This window comes from Salmo salar, chromosome 04 (assembly GCF_965601325.2).
Source record: "Salmo salar chromosome 04, fSalSal1, whole genome shotgun sequence".
NCBI classification, from domain to species: domain Eukaryota; kingdom Metazoa; phylum Chordata; class Actinopteri; order Salmoniformes; family Salmonidae; genus Salmo; species Salmo salar.
The window spans coordinates 34,495,376-34,521,022 of NC_138294.1; the positions used below are offsets into that span (position 1 = coordinate 34,495,376).

A 25,647-nucleotide genomic window follows, 5' to 3' on the forward strand; every position below is an offset into this window, starting at 1 on the left:
GAGTAGCAGAGGGGTCCAAGTCCAATTGGCAAAATAGGTATAGTGGCCCAAGAAATTGGCCGATGGATCTATTGAGCTAACAGTCCAATATGCTCTAGAAAGCTAACGGCTAGCAGCTAGCCGGCCGCGGAGTAACGGAGTAGTAGCAAAGCTCAGCAATTTATTACTATCCCAAGCTGCCCCTTCGTGGCACTTGGGAATCGTCTGATCACAGCCTCTGAAAAACAAACATCAGATATTAGTTACAATTATGTGTGTATGTGTGTGTGTGTATCTTCTAACCCCACTTTCGCTCTCTCTCGCTCTCTTTTAGATCTGAAAAGGAGATCTTGCCTCTTCCCTGCCTCCCTTCTCTCTCTCTCTCCGTCTCTCTCTCTCTCTCTCTCTCTCTCTCTCTCTCTCTCTCTCTCTCTCTGTCTCCCTCTCTCTCACACATACAAACACACTTTTAAGGTCTGTTAGTTATTTGTACTGAAAGGGGCCTAAAGTGAGAGATGAGCAATTGAAAATTTATAATGTGTGGGACTAACTCTCAGAAACGAGTCAAATCATTACACAGTATGTTTGGTTATGATTTATATCATTATATACAATTTCAAAGAATTTACTGAGTTACAGTTCATACCAAAAAATCTGTCAATTTAAATAAATTCATTAGGCCCTAATCTATGTATTTCACATGCCTGGGAATACAGATATGCATCTGTTGGTCACAGATACCTTTAAAAAATGGGCCTCACAATGGGCCTCTGGATTTTATCACACTATTTCTGTGCATTCAAATTGCCATCAATAAAATGCAATTGTGTTTGTTTTCTGTAGCTTATGACTGCCCATACCACAACCCCACCGCCACTGTCTGTGTTCACAACGTTGACATCAGCAAACCGCTCGCCCACACGACGCCATATACATGGTCTGCGGTTGTGAGGCCGGTTGGACATACTGCCAAATTCCCTAAAACGACGTTGGAGGTGGCTTATGGTAGAGAAATTAACATTCTATTTTCTGGCAACAGCTGTGATGGACATTCCTGCAGTCAGCATGCCAGTTGCACCCTCCCTCAAAACTCGAGACATCTGTAGCATTGTTGTGTGGCAAGATGGCGTAGCAGCAAGACATGTTTATTTTTGTCCTGTGTAAATGTTCAGCTTTTTTTTGTTTTTCTGTACACATTTCAATCGCTTTTTCCATTTTTGAATTAAATATACCTTCCTGCAACCCGCCTCACCCAACAGAAGCTAGCCTTCAGAAGCTAGCCAGCTAATTATCTACTAGCTATTTAGTCATTGTTAGCCACTGCTAGCAGTCTTTACCTTTAGCACAGACACCTGCCGCTTTAGCCCAGATAGCCCGGATAATATCTGCCAGTCTGCACAGTGCGATATCAGCCCTGAGCATATCGGACTGCTTTTTTCCCCCACTACATCACCGGATTCCTGCCGCAAGCTCTGGACCATTACACCGGATCATCGCAGCTAGCTAAATGGTACCAAGTGGCTATCGTATCTAACACCCTTCTCCAGAAGCAAGCACCAGTTAGCCTCGAGATATGCCCATTCCTCCGGCTTGCAAACAAAATACACCAACTACAATACCTCTCTTGCCAATTGGTCTGGATCCTTTGTCGACATGGAGCCCCGCCGATCTATCACGACTCGTCTGCTGACGTATTTCAGCCGATGTGCTTTCAACCGGCCTCTGAGTCGGTGATATCGGTGTGGACCCAGCTACTAGCACCGGCCCGCTAACTCTCTGAGCGCTGTGTTTCCCGCTTGCCTAGCGTAGTGACGACTGCCGAGCGGCTCCCTGTTTTGTCCATTGCTGCTTATTGGACCCTATGATCACTCGGCTACACAGCTGATGTCTACTGGACTGTTCATTAACACTGTACTTCATTTTGTTTATCTGTCGGCCCCAGACTCGAACTCAGGCCCTGTGTGTAGCTAACTGACCCTCTCTGCCCATTCATTGCCATTTACCGATTGTTGTTGTCTCAGCTGTTTACCCGTTGTTGCCTTAGCCCTCCCAATCAACACCTGTGATTGCTTTATACCTCCCTCTAATATCAATATGCCTTGTATACTGTTGTTTAGGGTAGCTCTCATTGTTTTGTTTTACTGCGGAGCCCCTAGTCCCGCTCTACATGCCTCAGGTAGCTCCCTTGCCTCACCCCCCACACATGCGGAGACCGCACCGAGTTTAACTGGCACTTCCAGAGACGCAGCCTCTCTCATTGTCACTCAATGCCCAGGTTTACCTCCACTGTACTCGTACCCTACCAGGCCCTTGTCTGTGCGTTATGCTCTGAATCTATCCTACCACACCCAGAAGTCTGCTCTTTTAACTCTCTGTTCCGAACGCACTAGACGACCAGTTCTTATAGCCTTTAGCCGTACCCTTATCCTACTCCTCCTCTGTTCCTCTGGTGATGTAGAGGTTAACCCAGGTCCTGTGTGTCCCCATGCACTCTCATTTGTTGACTTCTGTAACCGGAAAAGCCTTGGGTTCATGCATGTTAACATCAGAAGCCTCCTCCCTAAGTTTGCTTTAAAAAATATATATTTTACCTTTATTTAACTAGGCAAGTCAGTTAAGAACAAATTCTTATTTTCAATGACAGCCTAGGAACAGTTCAGGGGCAGAACGACAGACTTTTACCTTGTTCAGGGGCAGAACGACAGATTTTTACCTTGTCAACAACTCAGGGATTTAATCTTGCAACCTTTCGGTTACAAGTCCAACACTCTAACCACTAGGCTACCTACCGCTTTATTCACTGCTTTACCACACTCCGCCTACCCTGATGTTCTAGCCGTGTCTGAATCCTGGCTTAGGAAGGCCACCAAAAATTCTGAAATTTCCATCCCCAAATACAACATTTTCAGTCAAGATAGAACTGCTAAAGGGGGCAGAGTTGCAATCTACTGTAGTGATAGCCTGCAGAGTTCTGTCCTACTATCCATGTCTATGCCCAAACAGTTCGAGCTACTACTTTTAAAAATCCATCTCTCCAGAAGTAAGTCTCTCACTGTTGCCGCTTGTTATAGACCCCCCTCTGCTCCAAGCTGTGCCCTGGACACCATATGTGAATTGATTGCCCCCCACTTCTCTTCAGAGTTCGAACTCTTAGGTGACCTAAACTGGGATATGCTTAATACCCCGGCCGTCCTACAATCTAAGCTAGATGCCCTCAATCTCACAAAAATGATCAAGGAACCTACCATGCACAACCCCAAATCCGTAAATATGGGCACCCTCATAGATATCATCCTGACCAGCTTGCCCTCTAAATACACCTTTACTGTTTTCAACCAGGAACTCAGCGATCACTGCCTCATTGCCTGTGTCCGTTATGGGTCTGCGGTCAAACAACCACCCCTTATTACTGTCAAACGCTCCCTAAAACAGTTCTGCGAGCAGGCCTTTCTAATCGACCAGACCCGGGTATCCTGGAAGGATATTGACCTCATCCCGTCAGTAGAGGATGCCTGGTTGTTCTTCAAAAGTGCCTTCCTCACCATCTTAAATAAGTGTGCCCCTTTCAAAAAATGTAGAACTAAGAAGAGATATAGCCCTTAGTTCACTCCAGACTTGACTGCCCTTGACCAGCACAAAAACATCCTTCAGGGAAGTCAGGAACCAACATAGACAGTCAGTTAGGAAAGCAAAGGCTAGCTTTTTCAAACATAAATTTCCATCCTACAGCACTAACTCCAAAAAGTTTTGGGAGGCTGTAAAGTCCATGGAGAATAAGAGCACCTCCTCTCAGCTGCCCACTGCACTGAGGCTAGGAAACACTGTCACCACCAATAAAACCACAATAATCGAGAATTTCAATAAGCATTTCTCTACGGCTGGCCACGCTTTCCACCTGGCTACCCCTACCCCGGCCAACAGCTCTGCACCCTCCGCAGCTACTGGCCCAAGCCCCCCCCCCCACTTCTCCTCCTCCCAAATCCAGACATCTGATGTCCTGAAAGAGCTGCAGAATCTGGATCCATACAAATCAGCTGGGCTAGAAAATCTGGACCCTCTCTTCCTAAAATGATCGGCCGCCATTGTCGCAACCCCTATAACTAGTCTGTTCAACCTCTCTTTCGTATCGTCTGAGATTCCTAAAGATTGGAAAGCGGCCGTGGTCATCCCCCTCTTCAAAGGGGGAGACACTCTAGACCCAAACTGTTACAGACCTATATCCATCCAGCCCTGCCTTTCTAAGGTCTTCGAAAGCGAAGTGAACAAACAGATCATCGACCATCTCGAATCCCACCGTACCTTCTCCGCTATGCAATCCGGTTTCCGAGCTGGTCACGGGTTCACCTCAGCCACGCTCAAGGTCCTAAATGATATCATAACTACCATCAATAAAAAACAGTACTGTGCAGCCGTCTTCATCGACCTGGCCAAGGCTTTCGACTCTGTCAATCACCGTATTGTTATCGGGCAGACTCAACAGCCTTGGTTTCTCTAATGACTGCCTCACCTGGTTCATCAACTACTTCTCAGATAGAGTTTACATTTACATTTTAGTCGTTTAGCAGACGCTCTTATCCAGAGTGACTTACAGTAGTGAATGCATACATTTCATACATTTTTTCCCCGTACTGGTCCCCCGTGGGAATCGAACCCACAACCCTGGCGTTGCAAACACCATGCTCTACCAACTGAGCCACACGGGGAGTTCAGTGTGTCAAATCGGATGGCCTGTTGTCCGGACCACTGGCAGTCTTTATGGGGGTGCCACAGGGTTCAATTCTCGGGCCGACTCTTTTCTCTGTATATATCAATGATGGCGCTCTTGCTGCTGGTGATTCTTTGATCCACCTCTACGCAGATGACACCATTCTATATACATCTGGCCCTTCTTTGGACACTGTGTTAACTAACCTCCAAACGAGCTTCAATGCCATACAACATTCCTTCCGTGGCCTCCAACTGCTCTTAAATGCTAGTAAAACTAAATGCATGCTCTTCAACCGATCGCTGCCCGCACCCGCCCACCCGCCTAGCATCACTACTCTGGACAGTTCTGACTTAGAATATGTGGACAACTGTAAATACCTAGGTGTCTGGCTAGACTGTAAACTCTCCTTCCAGACTTTTTTTCTGCTCTTTTGCACACCAGTATTTATACCAGTATTTATACTTGCACATCCTCATCTGCACATCTATCACTCCAGTGTTAATTGCTAAATTGTAATTACTTCACCACCATGGCCTATTTATTGCCTTACTGCCTTACTTCATTTGCACACACTGTATTCAGATTTTGTAATTGTGTTATTGACTGTACGTTTGTTTATCCCATGTGTAACTCTGTGTTGTTTTTTTGTCGCACTGCTTTGCTTTATCTTGGCCATGTCACAGTTGTAAATGAGAACTTGTTCTCAACTGGCCTACCTGGTTAAATAAAGATGAAAAAATAATAATAAATAAACTGCACATTTTAGAGTGGCCTTTTATTGTCCCCAGCACAAGATGCACCTGTGTAATGATCATGCTGTTTAATCAGCTTCTTGATATGCCACACCTGTCAGAAATGCTAACTAACAGGGATGTAAACAAATATGTGAACCAAATTTGAGAGAAATATGCCTTTTTTGCGTATGGTACATTTTGGGGATTTTTTATTTCAGCTCATGAAACATGGGACCAACACTTTACATATTTATATATATTTTTCAGTGTATGTTTGGTTGTCTCTCAATATTTACCAGCAGCCATCATGGTAGTGATAGGGCAACTGCTTTTGAGAGCTTTTAAGATAAAGTTGTGATTTCTTACGTAATAGTAAGATGGTTCCTTACCCTGTAAGGAGCCAGGATAAACTAATTCATGGTTGGGATTGGTTTATGGGAGCAAATGGAGGGAAGATACACCACAAATGTAAGATTGCAGTGAAAGATAAACTAAAATCACCTCAAATCAACCGAAAGACTTGGTTTTCTCCTGACAAACATACATCACATTACCGCAGAGTAGGAGTTATAACCTAGGATCCCCCCCACAGAAACACTCATCCCCAGCATCTCACCTTGCTGCAACCACTTTCAAATTTCTCTCTTTCAAATCTCATCTGGTGGGTGATACCACGGCAGCCATTTTTGCACCAGAAAGTTCACCACTCATCTAACAATCACAAAAATTGAAAACTAAAGCAGTTCTTATTTTGGGAGTCGTAATAAACATGTGTATTGCATTTTTGTGTTTAGCTGTTGTGTGGTGAAATTTGTGGCGCAAAAATGGCTGCCGTGTCATCACCCACCAGATGATATTTGAAAGACAGAAATCTGAAAGAGAGACTAATGCACTCAGATGGCTTCTGTTCTTAATTCGTTTATTTGGAAGAAAACCTTGTATCTCCACAATGGGAACTTTTCAGGAAATGGACAACACAAGAATGTAGGTGAAAGGACGTAGGTGAAAGATTGATGAGTTAATTCCTTCCCACTACTCACATGAACTCTATCTGGAGTTGGATAAGATTCATGGCCACTTACAAACTGAAGCCCTGTTTATTCCTGGTGCTCACATGTGGTTGTTGTCATTCGATCAAGAGCCTACAATTGGCAGTAAAATGTGTCATTTATTCAATAGCACAATGTGCTGTATATATATTATTTATTTATTTAACAATATGTATAGTTTATATTGTCTCTTTGGTTTGTATTGTATGTAATGTGCTATGTCATCCTGCCTGTAGATCAAATGTCCCTATTAGTCCATGGACTAAATATGATTAAATATAGGATGACTCTATATAACTAAAATACTTTTGGTGTTAGTTATCATCAAGGTCACAATAAAGAAATTCCCAATACTACCCATTCTAGCTTCGAAATACCCTAAAAATCGTACCCATAGATAATTCATTACCATTTCTATTGTTTCACACCTTATTTTGTGTTGTATTATGACATCCATTGTATTATCTATCCATTGTTGTATTGTAAGACAACAATTGAGACAATTGGTGATGAACATTTCATGTCATACCCTCAATCCTGTTGAAACAAATAACCTCATTGGGGTCATAACATTAATGCACCGATAACCACAATTGAGCTACCTCCGATAAGTAGTTATCATACTGAAATATAACCCACAGACATTGACCTTAATGAAAATAATTTTTAGACTTTGTCCCCCCCCCCCCCCCCCCCAGAGTGGACCAATATGTGAAATGTGGCCCTCTGGCACATGTCTTATATGGGACAATAAAGATTTTAAAAAACGTTCACCATGAACTTCTTGCCCTTTGATCATGCATAGATAGCGCTGCCTATTTTTTATTTTGTCTATGGACATCAAATTACTTTGTGGCAGACCACGTAAACTGAGTGCACCATAAGAAGCGCATCTGCTATTCTCCTATAGGACAGTAAAGATCAGGATAAGGACAGTTAAGTGTTAGGGACTGGTTCACATTGGTGGCCTTGGATCTTAACCATTGCCTCTCTCTTGCCTATCTTTATTTTACTTTAAATTTTTTATTTAACCTGTATTTAACTAGACAAGTCAGTTAAGAAAAAATTATTATTTACAATGAGGGCCAAACCCGGATGACCCTGGGCCAATCATCCGCCGCACTATGTGACACCCAATCACGGCCGGATGTAATCATCTGCATCTCTGATAAAGTTTGGTTTGATAGAAGACTTTAATCTTAATCTTCCGACTACTTGACCTAAAAATGACGACCTTCGTAGTTGTCAGTTAATATTGCACAGGGATAGTGTAAGCCCTAACAGATAACGTATTGTGACATCTTTACTGTCCTATAGGAGAATAGCAGATTATATTTTCTGTTTAGATTCCCTCAGTTTAGGTGGTCTGCCACAGAAAGAGCCAATGGGGAAATAATCTGACGTGTAGGAGAACATTGGCTGTAATGAATGGATTGGCGTTTGTGTGGCACTCGGTTTCTTTGTTTCTACTGTTTATTTCTACAAATCTGTGTAGCTTTCTTTACAATGAAAATATAGGTTAAAAGATAGGAAAATTATTCCCTATCTAGCACCATTTCAACTTTTTATGCTACCTACAGTATGTTAGGTTCTTTTTCACTAAAGAGTTGTACCATATTCACCATGGTACACACGGATTTATTCCAGAAGTCTCTAAATGAATTAATGAATTAATGAGTACTGTGCAGTGTGCAGACATGGCACAACTGTCATCCTAAGAGATCCTTCTGGACAGCATTTTCCATTAGCAAATTTCACATGACCTATACATACACCTCAAAGAAGCTGTCTTTGGAAGATGCCTTTCTATTTTAGTTGTAGTGATGTAATCAATCAAGGGAACATTACTCAACAATGTAGATGTGGGAGGTTAATCATTAACAGCATTATACTCAGTAGTAGTGATAGGCATCAATATGGAAAGGCTATATCGATATCTGTAAAAAGGAAATTATATCGATATCAAGCATCCAATTGCATTTGAGCCCGGCACATCAAAAAGCTCAGAAGATTGGCCAAGAGTTCACCACGTAAGCTAACCTTTAATGAAATATGCCATACTAGCAAGAACAGTGTGCTGGTTTTTATTTTCTTTGAAGTTATCGCATTATTCCCATGAAAACCTTCAACGAGGCTTTTTTAACAACATTCATCAAATAATTATACTTCAATTATACTGAATGTTTGTAAAGATGATAAAACTGCACATCTGGTGTAAAACATTTTACTATTTTTTTAAATTTAATTTAACGTTACAGCCTTATTCTAAAATGTATTACATTAAATGTTTTCCACATCAATCTACACACAATACCCTATAATAACAAAGTCAAAGAAGGTTTTTTTTGTGCCAAAAAAATAAATAAATACCTTATTTACATAAGTATTCAGACCCCTTTGCCATGAGACTCGAAATTGAGCTCTGGCGCATCCTGTTTCCAATGATCATCCTTGAGATGTTTCTACAACTTGATTGGAGTCCACCTGTGGTAAATTCAAATGATTGGACAGGATTTGGAAAGGGACATACCTGTCTATATAAGGTCCCACAGTTGACAGTGCATGTCAGAGCAAAAACCAAGCCATGGGGTCGAAGGAATTGTCTGTAGAGCTCCGAGACAGGATTGTGTCAAGGCACAGATCTGTAGAAGGGTACCAAAAAATGTCTGCAGCATTGAAGGTCCCCAAGAACACAGTGGCTGCCATCATTCTTAAATGGAAGAAGTTTGAAACCACTAAGACTCTTCCTAGAGCTGGCCGCCCGGCCAAACTGAGCAATCGTGGGAGAAGGGCCTTTGTCAGGGAGGTGACACTCTGACAGAGATTCAGAGTTCCTCTGTGGAGATGGAAGATCCTTCCAGAAGGACAAACATCTCTGCAGCACTCAACCAATTAGGCCTTTATGGTAGAGTGGCCTAACGGAAGCCATTCCTCAGTGAAAGGCACATGATAGCCCGCTTGGAGTTTGACAAAAAGCACCTTAAGGACTCTCAGTCCATGAGAAACAAGATTCTCTGGTCTGATGAAACCAAGACTGAACTATTTGGCCTGAATGCCAAGCGTCACATCTGGAGGAAACCTGGCACCATCCATACGGTGAAGCATATTGGTGGCAGCATCATGCTGTGGGGATGTTTTTCAGTGGCAGGGACTGGGAGACTAGGCTTGTGGGAAAGATGAACGGAGCAAAGTGAAGAGAGATCCTTGATGAAAACCTGCTCCAGAGCACTCAGGACCTCAGACTGTGGTGAAGGTTTACCTTCCAACAGGACATCGATCCTAAGCACAGCCAAGACAATGCAGGAGTGGCTCTCGGACAAGTCTCTAAATGTCCTTGAGTGGCCCAGCCAGAGCCCGGACTTGAACCCGATCAAACATACCTGGAGAGACCTGAAAATAGCTGTGCAGCGACGCTCCCCATCCAACCTGACAGAGCTCGAGAGGATCTGCAGAGAAGAATGGGAAAAACTCCCCAAATACAGGTGTGCCAAGCTTGTAGCATCATACCCAAGAAGACTTGAGTCTGTAATCACTGCCAAAGGTGCTCCAACAAAGTACAGGTCCTGTGTGGCTCAGTTGGTAGAGCATGGTGTTTACAACGCCAGGGTTGTCGGTTCAATTCCCACAGGGGACCAGTAAAAGGAAAAAAATTATGATGTATGAAATGTATGCATTCACTACTGTAAGTTGCTCTGGATAAGAGCATCTGCAAAATGACAAAAATGTACTGAATAAAGGGTCTGAATACTTATATAAATGTACTCTTTCTGTTTTTAATTTGCAAACATTTCTAAAAACCCATACCCGCGATAACATCTGCAGAATATGTGTACGCGAACAATAACATTTTATTTGATTTATTTTATAGGACATGGCAAGCTTTAATTTATTTTGTTGTCTGGTTGATTATGTACCTGAGTTTTCATTTTTATTGATGTGTGTAGATATATATCTATATTATGTGTACCTCAATACTAGGATAGAAAGAAAATCAAATCATTGAGGATCATTAGGGAGGGCGGGTGGTAGGGTAGGACACATGGTGCTAAACATTTCTTTCCTTTTTTGTGTGCTCTGATCTGTGTACTCGGCTCTGATCTGTCAGTCAGTATCAACTGTTCTACAACTGGCCACTTGAGGGCGCATTAACCAAGGATGATTTCCTCTGCTTCTGCAAGGTTGAGTATTTCAGTTGCAAACAGTGACTTTGTTCAAAATGCATGAACTGTTTTGTAATTCCTCTGCTCACTTGGTACAGTAGTGTATGTATAGTAGAATTACCTCTTGCCTCACTTACTCCTTGACAGCCCACTCCTATTCAAATATTTGATACATTTCTCCTATTATTGTCTCAACTATCTAGCCTGGTGGAAGCAGCCCGATCTCTGCTGGTTCCACCAGCCTACGAACAATCCCCATTACATGCCAGCATGGAAATAAGTAATAAAAAACTAACAAATAAATAATACCACAGCTCTGGTAGCCTCTTTTTATTCAACAAAAATCATCAATGAAACAAACAGTGAAATAATTTATGTAAAAACAATAGTCTTCTCCTACCTCAGACTATGGTGAAGGCATGCCACGTTGTGAGGCACTTGCACATTAACAAGTTTTTGGGTGAGTGCAGTTTAAAATAAATGTCACACTTACAGAACAATATATTGGCAGTGTTAGGGAAGCTACTCTGACAATATAATTTATCAAGCTACCAATTACTTCACACTGGAAGAAGTTAAGCTATACTAAATCTACCCTTAAGAAAAATATAGTTTACTTAACTAAAGTCACTTTGAAAAAGTAGTTCTCGACATCCAAATCGTGAAAATTATGATATGTAAATATGAAATGTCATAGACAAGAAATTGCAAGAATAGATCAAGTTGGGGTCATATGTTAACAGAATATGTAATTTAGCCTATTAAACACAAAACCGATGTTTCTAGTGAGAATTAGGCAGTCTGAGGTCGAAAAAGAAAGGAAATGATTGCCTACGTCACCCATATTTTATTTTATTTTTGCAAAAATAGTAGTGTTTAGTTCCAGTAGTTAGCTACACCACTACATGGCAAAGAAAGTAATTAACTAATGACAACACTACCTAGATTTGAATGTAGTTCAACTACCACCAAGCTACTGCATCATTTTGTTAATTTACTAGTTGAACTACATGTAGTTCACTACTACACAACACTGATTATTGGTGTTAAAATTTATTTGGACAGTTAAGTGAAATATTTAATGTGTTTAATACATTATACCAAAGGTTCAGTGTGTCCTACAGAATATGGAATTCACAGTTGAGATTAAGATTTGGCCTATACATTTTGGCCTATACATGTATATTATACCACAAATAAAAATAACAAAGAAAATCAGTGCACAGATACAACATTAGTGAATAAATACATAGAATACAGAATACCTTGAGGGTAAAATACTACTTTAAATGCTGGAATGGATAGAGAAACAAAATACATGACATTGTATTACAGTACGTGCCAGTACCTACAGTATATCCATAAAAATAGGTTCTTCATCTGTGTCATATCATACTAACTTAAACCTATAATCTAACCTATAGTTACTTGTAACAAACAAGTGACTATACTAACAATAAGAATAACTTTGGTGAAGGAGAGAACAAGGTATATTTCTAGATGGTAAAATTGTCTTCAGATACAGCATGTTCTTGAAACTGACAAGTGATCCAGTGAGCAAAACTGGTCAGGCATGAGTTATGGTCCAGTTTTATGCTGATTGTAAAACGTTTTTTTTAACTTCTCTTTTTAGCGGCCAGAAAAGGACATCTTCTCTTGGTTCTAATTTGGTTATCTGATGTCTCTTCAACCCGTAAAACCACATTAGAACCCCAAAATTACACTTTTATGCATTTTTCCGGCTGGGGAAAGGGAAATACTTTTGTGATCAAACATCGCTTTCAGTACTTTTGCGCGACAGAAAGTACACATTCATCGGCTCCTTCTTGCCTTTCATGGTGATGGGTCCTCGGTACTCCAAATGAAACTGGGGGTCAGCATTCTCTGCCGACTGCAAACACCTGAAATCAAAGGTATTTCCCACATTTTCACAGAATTCAACAATATGTTGTTTCCAAAGGCTGCTTCAAAAGAAGAAGGCATTTTTTTCCCTTTAGCCCAACCCCCAAGACACACACATACAGAAGGGTTGAAGGACAGGGTCAGCAACAGTACTATACCATGCCATGCACGATCTTACAAAGAATGGATCTGCACTTCACAGCAACGTCTCATTCATCTAAATAACGGCATATTTATCCTTACCTGTAAGTATATTCTGAAATGTTGATTTTTCCCTTCTCTCCTGTGGTTTCTGTACGGCTGGTGAGGTTGACAGTATTTCCAAACAGGCAGTAGCGGGGCATCCTTTGACCTATGACCCCAGTTACCACCTCTCCTGTGTGGATCCCAATGGTTATCTAGGGAGAGAAGAGGATTGTCAAGAAAACTGGGTTTCCCATACAGAGTCACGGTCGAGTAAGTAACACTCCTGGACAGCATATGTACATGCCTCCCCAATGGAGACCGGGGTTTGATCCCCATTTCAACTCTACCTGCCTGTGTCCCAGCACCTGTTTTATGTCTGTCTAATAAAGCATGAAACATACTAAAGGTAGAGCGGGATTACACTGTTTAAAAAAAACTTTTCTTTAATCCCTGGATTCTCACAATATTGGCACATGCTGAACAGTGTGCATGAATCTATTGACTTCATCAAGCTGTTTGGACTTTTCAGTGGCTGATCACCTGCCATGTAATAACCCAGTATATATCAGATAATTCACACAACATTCCTACCGTCATAACTTCCATATAGCTAACCATTTTGGAACCGACTGTCTATAGTAAATGTACTGTTTACATAACACCCACCATGACGTTTACATCTTTGTAACCAAATGTTAAGCCAACGTTAAACAATAGACACGGTTGATGATTTGTGTTCCACAAAGACATGGATAAACACCAGAGACAAGATAACTAGTCGTTGGTCATGGAATGTTTAACAATGTATCTGCTGCAGTGTTGTTGTTTTTAACATCTCTGCAATGTGTCTAAATGTGAACACGGTTGAAACAACTGCGAACATGTTTTTGGAACATTAGTTTGGAGGCGTTACAAGGTCAAGGTTTCTCAGGATCTCTGCAGTTCTTTACAGCTCTATGGGACTCAGGGCTGCGTTTGCCCGACCTCCAGGGGGCCCTCAACTGATGAGGTCATATGCTATCTGGGGGGGGGGGGGGGGGGGGTTCACAACCGACGTGTTCATAATATTCTGTCTGCAGTGGCCCCGTCCTCCTGGGGGCTCACAACCTACGTTTTCAAATACTATCTAGGGGGCCCCCAACCCTGTGTGCCCATTAGGTAATCCGGCCCTGATGGGACTGTGCCAATAGAATTAGGAATTTAGTGTACCAGTCAAATTGCCATGGTCTGAGTATGTTAGTATATTTATATGACTGTGCCAGCCCCTTCCACCCCTTATTGCATGAGGATCCATTTCATTTGACAAATAAGAAGTCTTTACACTGTTTAAATGTGGCACTGGCTCTGTGTGCCGAGCTAGATGAGCTCATGAAAAGAGAGAACATGATAGATGAAGGCTGTTATAACTGTTTGTTTTTGGGGAAATTGCTACGGGCGAGCAGTGTTTTGCAATATGCAGTCATTTTTGGACTCTCAATTTCCTGTTTATAGTAGACATACCTTCAATAACTGGTGCCATGACTGGAATTGTTATACTAGCGTAAATACAGGTAATTTGTTTACATATGCCTACATAATGTATGCCCAGTCAAAACTGTTCGCTGCTCTGGCACCCCAATGGTGGAACAAGCTCCCTCACGACGCCAGGACAGCGGAGTCAATCACCACCTTCCGGAGACACCTGAAACCCCACCTCTTTAAGGAATACCTAGGATAGGATAAAGTAATCCTTCTAACCCCCCCCCCCTTAAAAGATTTAGATGCACTATTGTAAAGTGGTTGTTCCACTGGATATCATAAGGTGAATGCACCAATTTGTAAGTCGCTCTGGATAAGAGGGTCTGCTAAATGACTTAAATGTAATGTAAATGTAATAATGTAATGATGGTATTTGTCATTTAAAACTATGTCTAAGGTGAAAGAAAGGGCACCTAAAACGAAATGAAATATTTAGACTCTAAATGAAATAACAAATCCATAAACATTCCATTGAACGTAGCAGACCCTCTATTTGTGTCTCTTACGGGTTCAGGACCTTCAGTGCTCGAACAGTGAGAACAGAACACAAGCTGAACACTAAATGTTTAGGATGAAGTGGAATGGGGACCTATTTTTTTTTTTACCTTGAGCAGTGAGATGATTGGAGGTTGTTTCTACTGCCAAACTGGGATCCTCTCCACCCCATGCCATGTGTCTGATAAACAATGTTTTGTTAGCCAGATGTGATTTTCCAATGCCAAGTCTCCAAGAGTCACTGATACAATAACAAACTCAATCCGTCAGTTAAACAAAAAGTCTGCTGTTTAACATCCAAGTTACAGCTCTTACAATGTCTTATGTGGACAGTGGCTTTTTTAAAGAAGAGTTTATAAATACTTGATGCTAAAAAATACTAGGGGGTAAAGCGACGAAAACAAATCATTCACTAATGTCTGAGACGGGACAATAAAAAAGAGATTATTAAATAAGAGTCAGTACTGTATATCGCAATATTCTTATCATTTGTTTAATGTAATATGATACATACTTCATGAATGAAATATGCTTATGATTATAATTTCCTGGGTTTATGATTTGTGATATCAAGTATCTTGCATCATATCCTTACTATTTACTTTTCTCACTTTCTTATGAATAGGACTAACAAAACTAAACATAGATATACATATACAAACTTGCACATCTCCACATTACAACTGTAGCCCTGAGAACTGTAGCTTGTTTCGGCCTGCTCTAGTGGTTGCTTCACACACTCTCGTGCTAGCCTGCCTAGTCAGTGAGTCAGTTGAATGAGTTGAACTGAAAACTGAAGAGAAAAGCACCAGATAAACAAATGATTAACGTTATCATCACGGTGAGTGAGTTATAAAGCATAGGATATGAAACACCAAGTTAAGCGGAGTGTAATGATATAATTGTTATTTTTTATAATGTTAGTTTAATTAATGTATAAAAGACCATTAGCATAGAAGCTAATGTCAGCTAAAGTTAGTGCCAGTCAAGATAGCCTGTCGTAGTCATGGCGACAACAAATGTTCAAAACAGAGTGTAAACAAAGGGAAACATTGTATTTTGCTGTTGTTATGAATATGTTGAGAATTACATGATGAAAATGTATTTATAAGATAAGATGATATTTAATACCATTTTAAATATATTTTTGTTGTACAGCACAAATATCATACCATACCATACCCCAAAAATGCTAACCTCCCCTGTTATTGTAATGGTAAGAGGTTAACATGTTTTGGGGGTATGATATTTGTGCATCTGTAACTTTCTCACTCATCATTATTCTGTCACGACTCCTGCCGAGGGTGACTCCTCTCCCTGTTCGGGTGGCGCTCGACGGTCGTCGTCACTGGCCTACTAGCTGCCACCGATCCCTTTTTCCTTTTCTGTTGGTTATGCCTTTATTTGTTGCACCTGTTTCAATTAGGTCATTAGCTGAGCTATTTAAGCCCGTCTCCCCACCTGTTCTGTGTGCGGGCTTGTTTCATTCATTTACCCTGTGTGTTGTGTAGTGGATCGTGTTTTTTGGGACTTTGTATTTTGATACGCCCTGTTGTGTTGGGCGAATACTCTTTTGGTGGTGCGTAATAAAAAGCACTGTACTAAACGCTTCTGTTTCCTGCGCCTGACTCCACACCCACGATGTCCCAGCGTTACATATTCACGATTCATCCAGGACTATCCGTAGTCATGGTAGCATCCATATTAATGCAAAGTGTTTAAAAACCTATTCTATTCTTATTTACAATAAAAGTGACTCCAAAATGACACTACATTATTTACCATTAATTTCTATGGAGCACAAAATAATCTGAAACACAACCAAAACAAACAGCAAATGCATCCAACAAGTTTGTAGAGACCAAAAAGAAAACTTGTAACTATTTTAATACACATAAGTGAACTTATCCCAATACTTTGGTCCCCTAAAATGGAGGCAATATGTACAAAAAGTGCAGTAATTTCTAAACGGTTATCCCATTATGGATGAAATTACCCTCACATTAAAGCTTACAGTCTGCACTTTAACCTCATAGTCATTGTATCATTTTAAATCCAAAGCGCTGGAGTACAGAGCCAATTTAAATTTAAAAAAAATTCACTGTCCCAATACTTTATGTTATTATTATTTTCCGAAGTACTGTATACTGGCTTTGGCAGCCAAAACAGCCAAATACTCCATCTGAACAAATTGATTATCAATTGCGATATGGTTCTAGAAACACAAGGCCCTTTACTTTCATATCACATCAAAATAATTTCACAAATGCAAAATGTACAGTTACTGTACGCTGATTTAACTGGCTTCATCACAGGTACAGTCAACAGTATTTTTCAGTGACAACACGTTTCTGGTGGCCTTCTTCCATTACACACAGGTGTTCAGAGCATGCTAGATAGCTAATTAACACAGGTGGTCCCTATGTCTTCCTTCTTCCGTAAACACGCGCTGTAACATGGAGATGTGGCCATGTGGGAACACTAGCCCTGGCAAGGTGTGTATCAATTTAACCTTTATTTATTTTTTATATTATCTCTCGCTGATATGAAAGATGAGGTCCTTATGCTTCCAAAACCGTACCGCAAGTGATCCATGTTAATGTTCAGACCAAGCATCTTAACAAAACTCCCCCGTACAGAAGACGCCAGAGTCCAATTACTCTTATGTGTAATGGAACAGATGAACAACGTGGAACAAGGGGTAATGTAGGATATGTACAAGTAAGTATCCCATATTAGGTACAACTACTTGGATAGATAGGAGGCAGATGTTGCAAACAGAGGTAGATACTGCGTACTGTATGTTTGCAAGTCATTACAAGTCATTACTTGGCAGTGATTGTGCCACCCAAAGACACATTGTGTCACACACTGTGAACAGACTGTGTGTGGAGCACCCTTTCTTCTCATAGGCAGTACTCAAATGAGTTGGACTTGTTGCTGTCATGTTGCTGAGTTGTGTCCCGAATCTCCTCCCTTCGCCCGAAGCATGCACTTGCATACTCCCAAGATGAGGAGTTGGCAAGTGCACACCATAAGAGAATTGGGATGTGGCCCTCATGTGCTCTCTCAACCACCTATACGCCTATTCCTGTAACTGAGCTGGGTGCCCCGTGAGCTGGGTGCCCCGTTCAAAGCCCACTGCGAAGTAGACTCAAAATAAAGTGACATGTCAAGAATGTGGAGTAATAATTTAGGATTCAGTGTTCACATGATCTGCCTTCCCAAGTAGAATTATAAAAATTCTAACATACAGTGCCTTCGGAAAGTATTCAGACCCCTTGACTTTTTCCACATTTTGTTACGTTACTCCCTTAATCTAAAATGGATGAAAGAAAAAAAAAACTCAGCAATCTACACACAATACAGGACAAAGCAAAAACAGGTTTTTACAAATGTTTACAAACATTTTCATTTGAGTCCACCTGTGGTAAATTCAATTGATTGGACATTATTTGGAAAGGCACACACCTGTCTACATTGGGTCCCACAGTTGACAGTGCATGACAGAGCAAAAACCAAGCCATGAGGTCGAAGGAATTGTCTGTAGAGCTCTGAGACAGGATTGTGTCAAGGCACACGTCTGGGCAAGGTTACCAAAAAATGTCTGCAGCATTGAAGGTCCCCAAGAACACAGTGGCCGCCATCATTCTTAAATGGAAGAAGTTTGGAACCACTAAGACTTCTCCTAGAGCTGGCCGCCCAGCCAAACTGAGCAATCGGGGGAGAAGGGCCTTGGTCACGGAGGTGACCAAGAACCTAATGGTCACTCTAACAGAGCTCTAGAGTTCCTCTGTGGAGATGGGAGAAACTTCCAGAAGGACAAACATCTCTGCAGCAATCCACAAATCAGCCTTTATGGTAGAGTGGCCAGACGGAAGCCACTCCTCAGTAAAAGGCACATGACAGCCCGCTTGGAGTTTGACAAAAGGCACCTAAAGACTCTCAGACAATGAGAAACAAGATTCTCTGGTCTGATGAAACTCTTTGGCCTAAATGTCAAGCGTCAAGTCTGGAGGAAACCTGGCACCATCCCTATAGGTGAAGCATGGTGGTGGCAGCATCATGCTGTGGGGATGTTTTTCAGCAGCAGGGACTGGGAGTCAGGATCAAGGCAAAGATGAACAGAGCAAAGTGAAGAGAGATCCTTGATGAAAACCTTCTCCAGAGCGCTCAGGTGCTCAGATTGGGACGAAGGTTCACCTTCCAACAGGACATCAACCCTAAGCACACAGCCAAGACAATGCAGGAGTGGCTTTGTGACAAGTGTCTGAATGTCCTTGAGTGGCCCAGCCAGAGACCGCACGAACATCTCTGGAGAGACCTGAAAATAGCTGTGCAGCAACGCTCCCCATCCAACCTGACAGAGCTTGAGAGGATCTGCAGAGAAGAATGGGAAAAACTCCTCAAATACAGGTGTGCCAAGCTTGTACCGTCATACCCAAGAAGACTCGAGGCTGTAATCGCTGCCAAAGGTGCTTCAACAAAGTACTGAGTAAAAGGTCTGAATACTTAAGTAAATGTGATATTTTTTTATAAATTAGCAAACAATTCTAAAAACCTGTTTTTAATCAACTTTAGAACAAGGCTGTAACCTAACAAAATTTGGAAAGTCAAGTCAAGTGGTCTGAATACTTTCCGAAGGCACTGTATACTGAAATAACTGCAATTTTTCAGACACCTCAATAGATTTGAACAAATTGCTCCCCCAAAAAATGTGTCCCTCAGTTGAATTTCGAAATCCCCATGTGGCCCTCGAGCCAAAATTATTGCCCACCCCCATCTAGCACTTTGTTGTTTCTGGACAAGGCTGCTGATATGGTTCAGCCAGCACCAGCATTTCACGTTTGCTACATTTCTCAATAAATGTTTGTCTAAATGTTGGAAAAAGGAAACATATCCCATCCTCACCTGTACTGGATCTTCATCCACTTTGACCTGTCCAGCAATCTCCATCATGTCCAGGGCCAGGTGGCAGATAGATTGAGCGTGGTGGGTACATGGTTCTGGCAGCCCACTGACCGTCATGTACTTATCACCCACTGTCTCCACCTATAGAAAGAGAGACATTTTGGTTACCAGGCAGAAAGTTATATCAGAAAATGCTGTGTGATGTAAGTGGTTATATGTGAAAAGGACATGAAGTCTAGAAAACACTGTCATTTTTTACACTATTCTTTTTGACACTTTTATATCACTCACTGTTTCCACCTATAGGTAGAGAGAGCTATTTCTGTTACTATACAGAATTTTATATCACACAATATTTTTTCCCCTTAATGTAAATCTTTATGATGAAAAGGATCTTTGGACTTCAATGGTTCATCAAACTATTAAGTGCCACTTGAGGTCACAAACCATCAAATAAATCTCTAACCAATACATTGGGATATACAGGTAACTGCCAAAATAAAGAAACCTGTTACGACTCCCACCGAAGGTGGCGCCCCCTCCTGCTCGGGTGGCGCTCGGCGGTCGTCGTCACCGGCCTACTAGCTGCCACTGATTCCTTTTTGTTTTCCACTTTCTGTTATTGTTTGCACCTGTCCGTAGTTGGGTTGATTAGCGGGGCTATATTAGCTAGTTGGCCCGCCTGCTCTTTGTGCGGGATTGTTTCCTCTGTGTGTTGCTTGGGTAAGCGCTGTCTGTATTTTGCGCTAGTGCATCGTGTTGCGCTCACTGTATTTTGTCCCCTGTGTTTGGGGCACTTTCATTTTGTGTGCGCTAAGTTCGCATGTTGGGTAGGCAGGTGTTTTGTTTTTCGAGCATTAAAAGCTATAACTCTTCTCGCTGCTTTCTGCCTCTGTTTCCTCCTCCACTACGCCCGAGCCCTACAGAATCCCGCCACTACCAATGGAGTCAGCAGGAGCAGCTGCTAACCCCCTTCCCTCGATGGAGGAACGCGTACTCCATCATACGTCCGTCCTCCACCAAATTGGATCCGCGATGGACCAGATGATGGAGAGGATGGATCGTTGGGAGAGGAGTGGTCTCCTCTCTCCACCTCTGGCTCCTCCGACGCAGCCACCTCCGCCTCCCACTGCGTCTGGCTCCGGCGCACTTTGTCTGGCGCTCCCGAGGGAGTATGATGGAGCGGCGGCTGGGTGCCAGGGATTTCTGCTCCAGCTCGAGCTGTACCTGGCCACCGTCAGACCTGCTCCCTCGGGAGAGGAGAGCGTGAGTGCCCTCGTTTCCTGCCTGATGTGGCAAGCTCTGGAGTGGGCCAACGCAGTCTGGAATGGTCCGGACTCGGCGAGGGACCACTCGGTGTGAGCAGCTGTTCCACCTCAGGCAGGAGACGAGGAGCACACAGGACTTCGCACTGGAGTTCAGGACCTTGGCTGCTGGGGCGGGGTGGAACGACAGGGCCCTGATATACCATTACCGGTGTAGTCTCCGGGCGGACGTCCGCAGGGAGCTAGCCTGTCGGGACACCGCTCTTTCTCTAGATGAGCTCATCGACATGTCGATACGACTGGACGATCTGCTGGCTGCCCGCGGGCGTTCGGAAAGGGTCCTGTCCGTTACACCTCCGTGCACCCCCGCCCCTACTCCTATGGAGTTGGGGGGGGCCGTGCCGAGGGGCACCGGAGGAGGTGGCTCCTCCTGCACCAATTGTGGTCAGAGAGGACACACGGCCGACCGGTGCTGGAGGAGTCAGTCTGGGAGTCGAGAGGGTAGGCAGAACACTTCTCGGTCACCCCAGGTGAGTCAGCACCAAACTCACCCAGAACCCCCTGTTGGTCACGTGTTCTTATTAATTTTTTTTCAGATTTTTCTCCCTCTTCCCAGCATAGGGCGCTAGTCGATTCAGGCGCAACTGGGAACTTTATGGATCGCGGACTCACCATTAAGCTGGGCATTCCGCGAGTGCCAATAGATTCCCCCTTCCCCGTGCACTCCCTAGATAGCCGGCCATTAGGGTCAGGGCTGGTCAGGGAGTCTACGATTCCACTGGACATGGTAACTCAGGGGAATCATAAGGAACGGATTAGTTTCTTTCTTATCGATTCACCTGCGTTTCCGGTGGTGCTGGGGGTCCCCTGGCTGGCTGATCACAATCCCCGGATTTCGTGGAAACAGGGGGTTCTCCAGGAGTGGTCCAAGGAGTGTTCAGGGAAGTGTCAAGGAGTTTCCATAGGTGCCACGTCGGTGGAGAGTCCAGACCAGGTGTCCACCGTGCGCATTCACCCTGAATACGCCGATTTGGCGATCGCTTTTTGTAAAAAGAGAGCGACCAAATTACCACCTCATCGACAGGGGGATTGTGCGATAGATCTGCAGGTTAACTCTGCGCTTCCCAAGAGTCACGTGTACCCCTTGTCCCAGGATGAGAAGGTGGCTATGTAGACATATGTCACGGAATCTCTGGGACAGGGGTACATTCGGCCCTCCATCTCACCCGTCTCCTCGAGTTTCTTTTTTGTGAAGAAAAAGGAGGGAGGTCTGCGTCCGTGCATTGATTACAGAGGTCTAAATTCTATCACGGTGGGGTTTAGTTACCTGCTACCTCTCATCGCGACGGCGGTGGAATCTTTTCACGGAGCAAAATTCTTCACAAAACTGGATCTCAGGAGCGCGTATAACCTGGTGCGTATTAAGGATGGAGACGAGTGGAAAACCGCATTTAGTACCACATCGGGCCATTATGAGTACCTCGTCATGCCGTATGGGTTAAAGAATGCTCCAGCCGTCTTTCAATCCTTTGTAGACGAGATTCTCAGGGACCTGCACGGGCAAGGCGTGGTTGTCTACATCGATGATATTCTGATATATTCCGCCACCCGCGCCGCGCATGTGTCCCTGGTACGCAAGGTGCTTGGGAGACTGCTGGAGCATGACCTATACGTCAAGGCTGAGAAGTGTGTGTTCTCCAAACGAGCCGTCTCCTTCATGGGTTATCGCATTTCCACCACAGGGGTGGTGATGGAGTGTGACCGTGTTAAGGCCGTGCGTAATTGGCCGACTCCAACCACGGTGAAGGAGGTGCAGCGGTTCTTAGGGTTTTCTAATTACTACCGGAGGTTTATCTGGGGTTTTGGCCAGGTAGCGGCTCCCATTACCTCACTGCTGAAGGGGGGGCCGGTGCGTTTGCGGTGGTCGACGGAGGTGGACGGAGCCTTCAAGAGGTTGAAGGTGCTGTTCACCGAAGCACCCGTGTTGGCGCATCCGGACCCGTCTCTAGCATTCATAGTGGCGGTGGACGCATCCGAGGCTGGGGTGGGTGCCGTGCTATCACAGCTCTCGGGTACGCCACTGAAACTCCGCCCCTGCGCTTTCTTTTCGAAGAAGCTCAGTTCGGAGGAGCGTAACTATGATGTGGGGGACAGGGAGTTGCTAGCGGTGGTAAAAGCCTTGAGGGTGTGGCGACACTGACTTGAGGGGGCTAAGCACCCCTTTCTCATCTGGACCGACCATCGGAATCTGGAGTATATCCGGGCAGCTAGGAGACTGAATCCGCGTCAGGCAAGGTGGGCCATGTTCTTCACCCGGTTTCGGTTCACGATCTCCTATAAACCAGGCTCCCTGAACACGAGGGCTGACGCGCTCTCCCGTCTCTATGACACTGCGGACCGGCCCATCGATCCAACTCCCATCATTCCAGCGTCTAGGCTGGTGGCACCGGTGGTATGGGAGGTGGACGCGGACATCGAGCGGGCATTAGTATTGGAACCTGCGACTTCACAGTGTCCCGTGGGTCGCATGTACGTGCCGCTCGGTGTCCGTTATCAATTGATTCGGTGGGCGCACACTCTACCTTGTTCGGGTCATCCTGGTGTGGCGAGGACAGTGTGTAGTCTCAGGGGGAAGTACTGGTGGCCCACCTTGGCTAAGGACGTGAGGTTCTATGTCTCTTCCTGTTCGGTGTGCGCCCAGAGTAAGGCTCCTAGGCATCTCCCGAGAGGGAAGTTACAGCCCCTCCCCGTTCCACAACGGCCATGGGTGCGAACCTGTCTGTAGACTTCCTGACAGATCTACCCCCGTCTCAGGGGAGCACTACGATCCTGGTAGTTGTGGATCGATCCTGGTAGCCGTCTCCTCCCGTTGCCCGGTCTCCCTACCGCCCTGCAGACTGCGGAGGCCCTATTTACCCACGTCTTCCGGCACTACGGGGTGCCGGAGGACATTGTCTCTGATCGGGGTTCCCAGTTCACATCCAGGGTCTGGAAGGAGTTTATGGACCGTCTGGGGGTCTCGGTCAGTTTGACCTCCGGTTATCACCCCGAGAGTAATGGGCAGGCGGAGAGGGTGAACCAGGACGTGGGCAGGTTTCTGCGGTCGTATTGCCAGGACCGGCCAGGGGAGTGGGTGAGGTACATTCCTTGGCCCGTTTCCCAGACCTGAATCCAATTGAGCACATCTGGGTCATCATGTCTCGCTCCATCCACCAACGCCACGTTGCACCACAGACTGTCCAGGAGTTGGCGGATGCTTTAGTCCAGGTCTGGGAGGAGATCCCTCAGGAGACCATCCACCACCTCATCAGGAGCATGCCCAGGCATTGTAGGGAGGTCATACAGGCATGCGGAGGCCACACACACTACTGAGCCTCATTTTGACTTGTTTTAAGGACATTACATCAAAGTTGGATCAGCCTGTAGTGTGGTTTTCCACTTTAATTTTGAGTGTGACTCCAAATCCAGACCTCCATGGGTTGATAAATTGGATTTCCATTGATTATTTTTGTGTGATTTAGTGGTCAGCACATTCAACTATGTAAAGAAAAAAGTATTTAATAAGATGATTTCTTTCATTCAGATCTAGGATGTGTTGTTTAAGTGTTCCCTTTATTTTTTTGAGCAGTATATATATATATATATATATATATATATATATATATATATATATATATATATATACAATGAGGGAAAAAAGTATTTCATCCCCTGCTGATTTTGTATGTTTGCCCACTGACAAAGAAATGATCAGTCTCTAATTTTAATGGTAGGTTTATTTGAACAGTGAGAGACAGAATAACAACAAAAAAATCCAGAAAAACGCATGTCAAAAATGTTAGAAATTGATTTGCATTTTAATGAGGGAAATAAGTATTTTGCCCATCGTGGCAGTGTGGAAATAATCTCAAATGAGTGCAGGAAATGCAGAAATTCATGGAAATGCAGGAAATTATTTTAGATTGAAGTTGAATTGAACAGTATAAAACAATCCGAATGGAGAAAGACCCATTGAAATAATTTAGAATATATGCGTTGCCACCCTAGGGTCACGCACTACTCACAAACTTCTTTTTAATCAAAAACATAAAATACCGTCAAATACTGTCAAAAATGTGAATGCTCCAATTTGTAAGTCGCTCTGGATAAGAGCGTCTGCTAAATGACGTAAATGTAAAAAAAAAATGTTAAAAAATACCATGATATGATATTTTTTGTCCATATTGTCCAGCTCTAAGTGGGAGGCCCCGGTTCACAACTGAGCAAGAGGACAAGTACATTAGAGTGTCTAGTTTGAGAAACAGACGCCTCACAAGTCCTCAAATGGCAGCTTCATTAAATAGTACACGTCGCAAAACACCAACACCAAGGTATTCCTCTTGTCCAGATGGGATAGGGCAGTGTGCAGAGTGATGGCGATTGCATCGTCTGTGCATCTATTGGGGCGGCAAGCAAATTGAAGTGGGTCTAGGGTGGCAGGTAAGGTAGAGGTGATATGATCCTTGACTAGTCTCTCATAGCACTTCATGATGACAGAGGTGAGTACTAGGGGGCAATAGTCATTTAGTTCAGTTACCTTTGCTTTCTTGGGTACAGGAAAAATGATGGCCATCTTGAAGCATGTGGGGACAGCATACTGGGATAGGGAGAGATTGAATATGCCCGTAAACACACCAGCTAGATGGTCTGCGCATGTTCTGAGGACGCGGCTAGGGATGCCATCTCGGCAGCCTTGCTAGG

General features: G+C 43.6%; 1 protein-coding gene across 1 annotated transcript in view; it reads right to left on the reverse strand.

Annotated features, from left to right (window-relative positions):
• Positions 1-10,945: 10,945 nt before the first annotated feature.
• Positions 10,946-25,647, reverse strand: part of gucy1b1 (guanylate cyclase 1 soluble subunit beta 1) — a 42,368-nt gene continuing 27,666 nt past the window's right edge. Inside the window, exons 11-13 of the mRNA XM_014195554.3 lie at positions 19,643-19,783; positions 12,776-12,930; positions 10,946-12,531 (exon numbers count right to left, since the gene is read on the reverse strand). Of these exons, the coding sequence (XP_014051029.1) occupies positions 12,399-12,531; positions 12,776-12,930; positions 19,643-19,783 (429 nt within the window). The 3' untranslated portion in view covers positions 10,946-12,398. The remainder of the gene's footprint in view (positions 12,532-12,775; positions 12,931-19,642; positions 19,784-25,647) is intronic.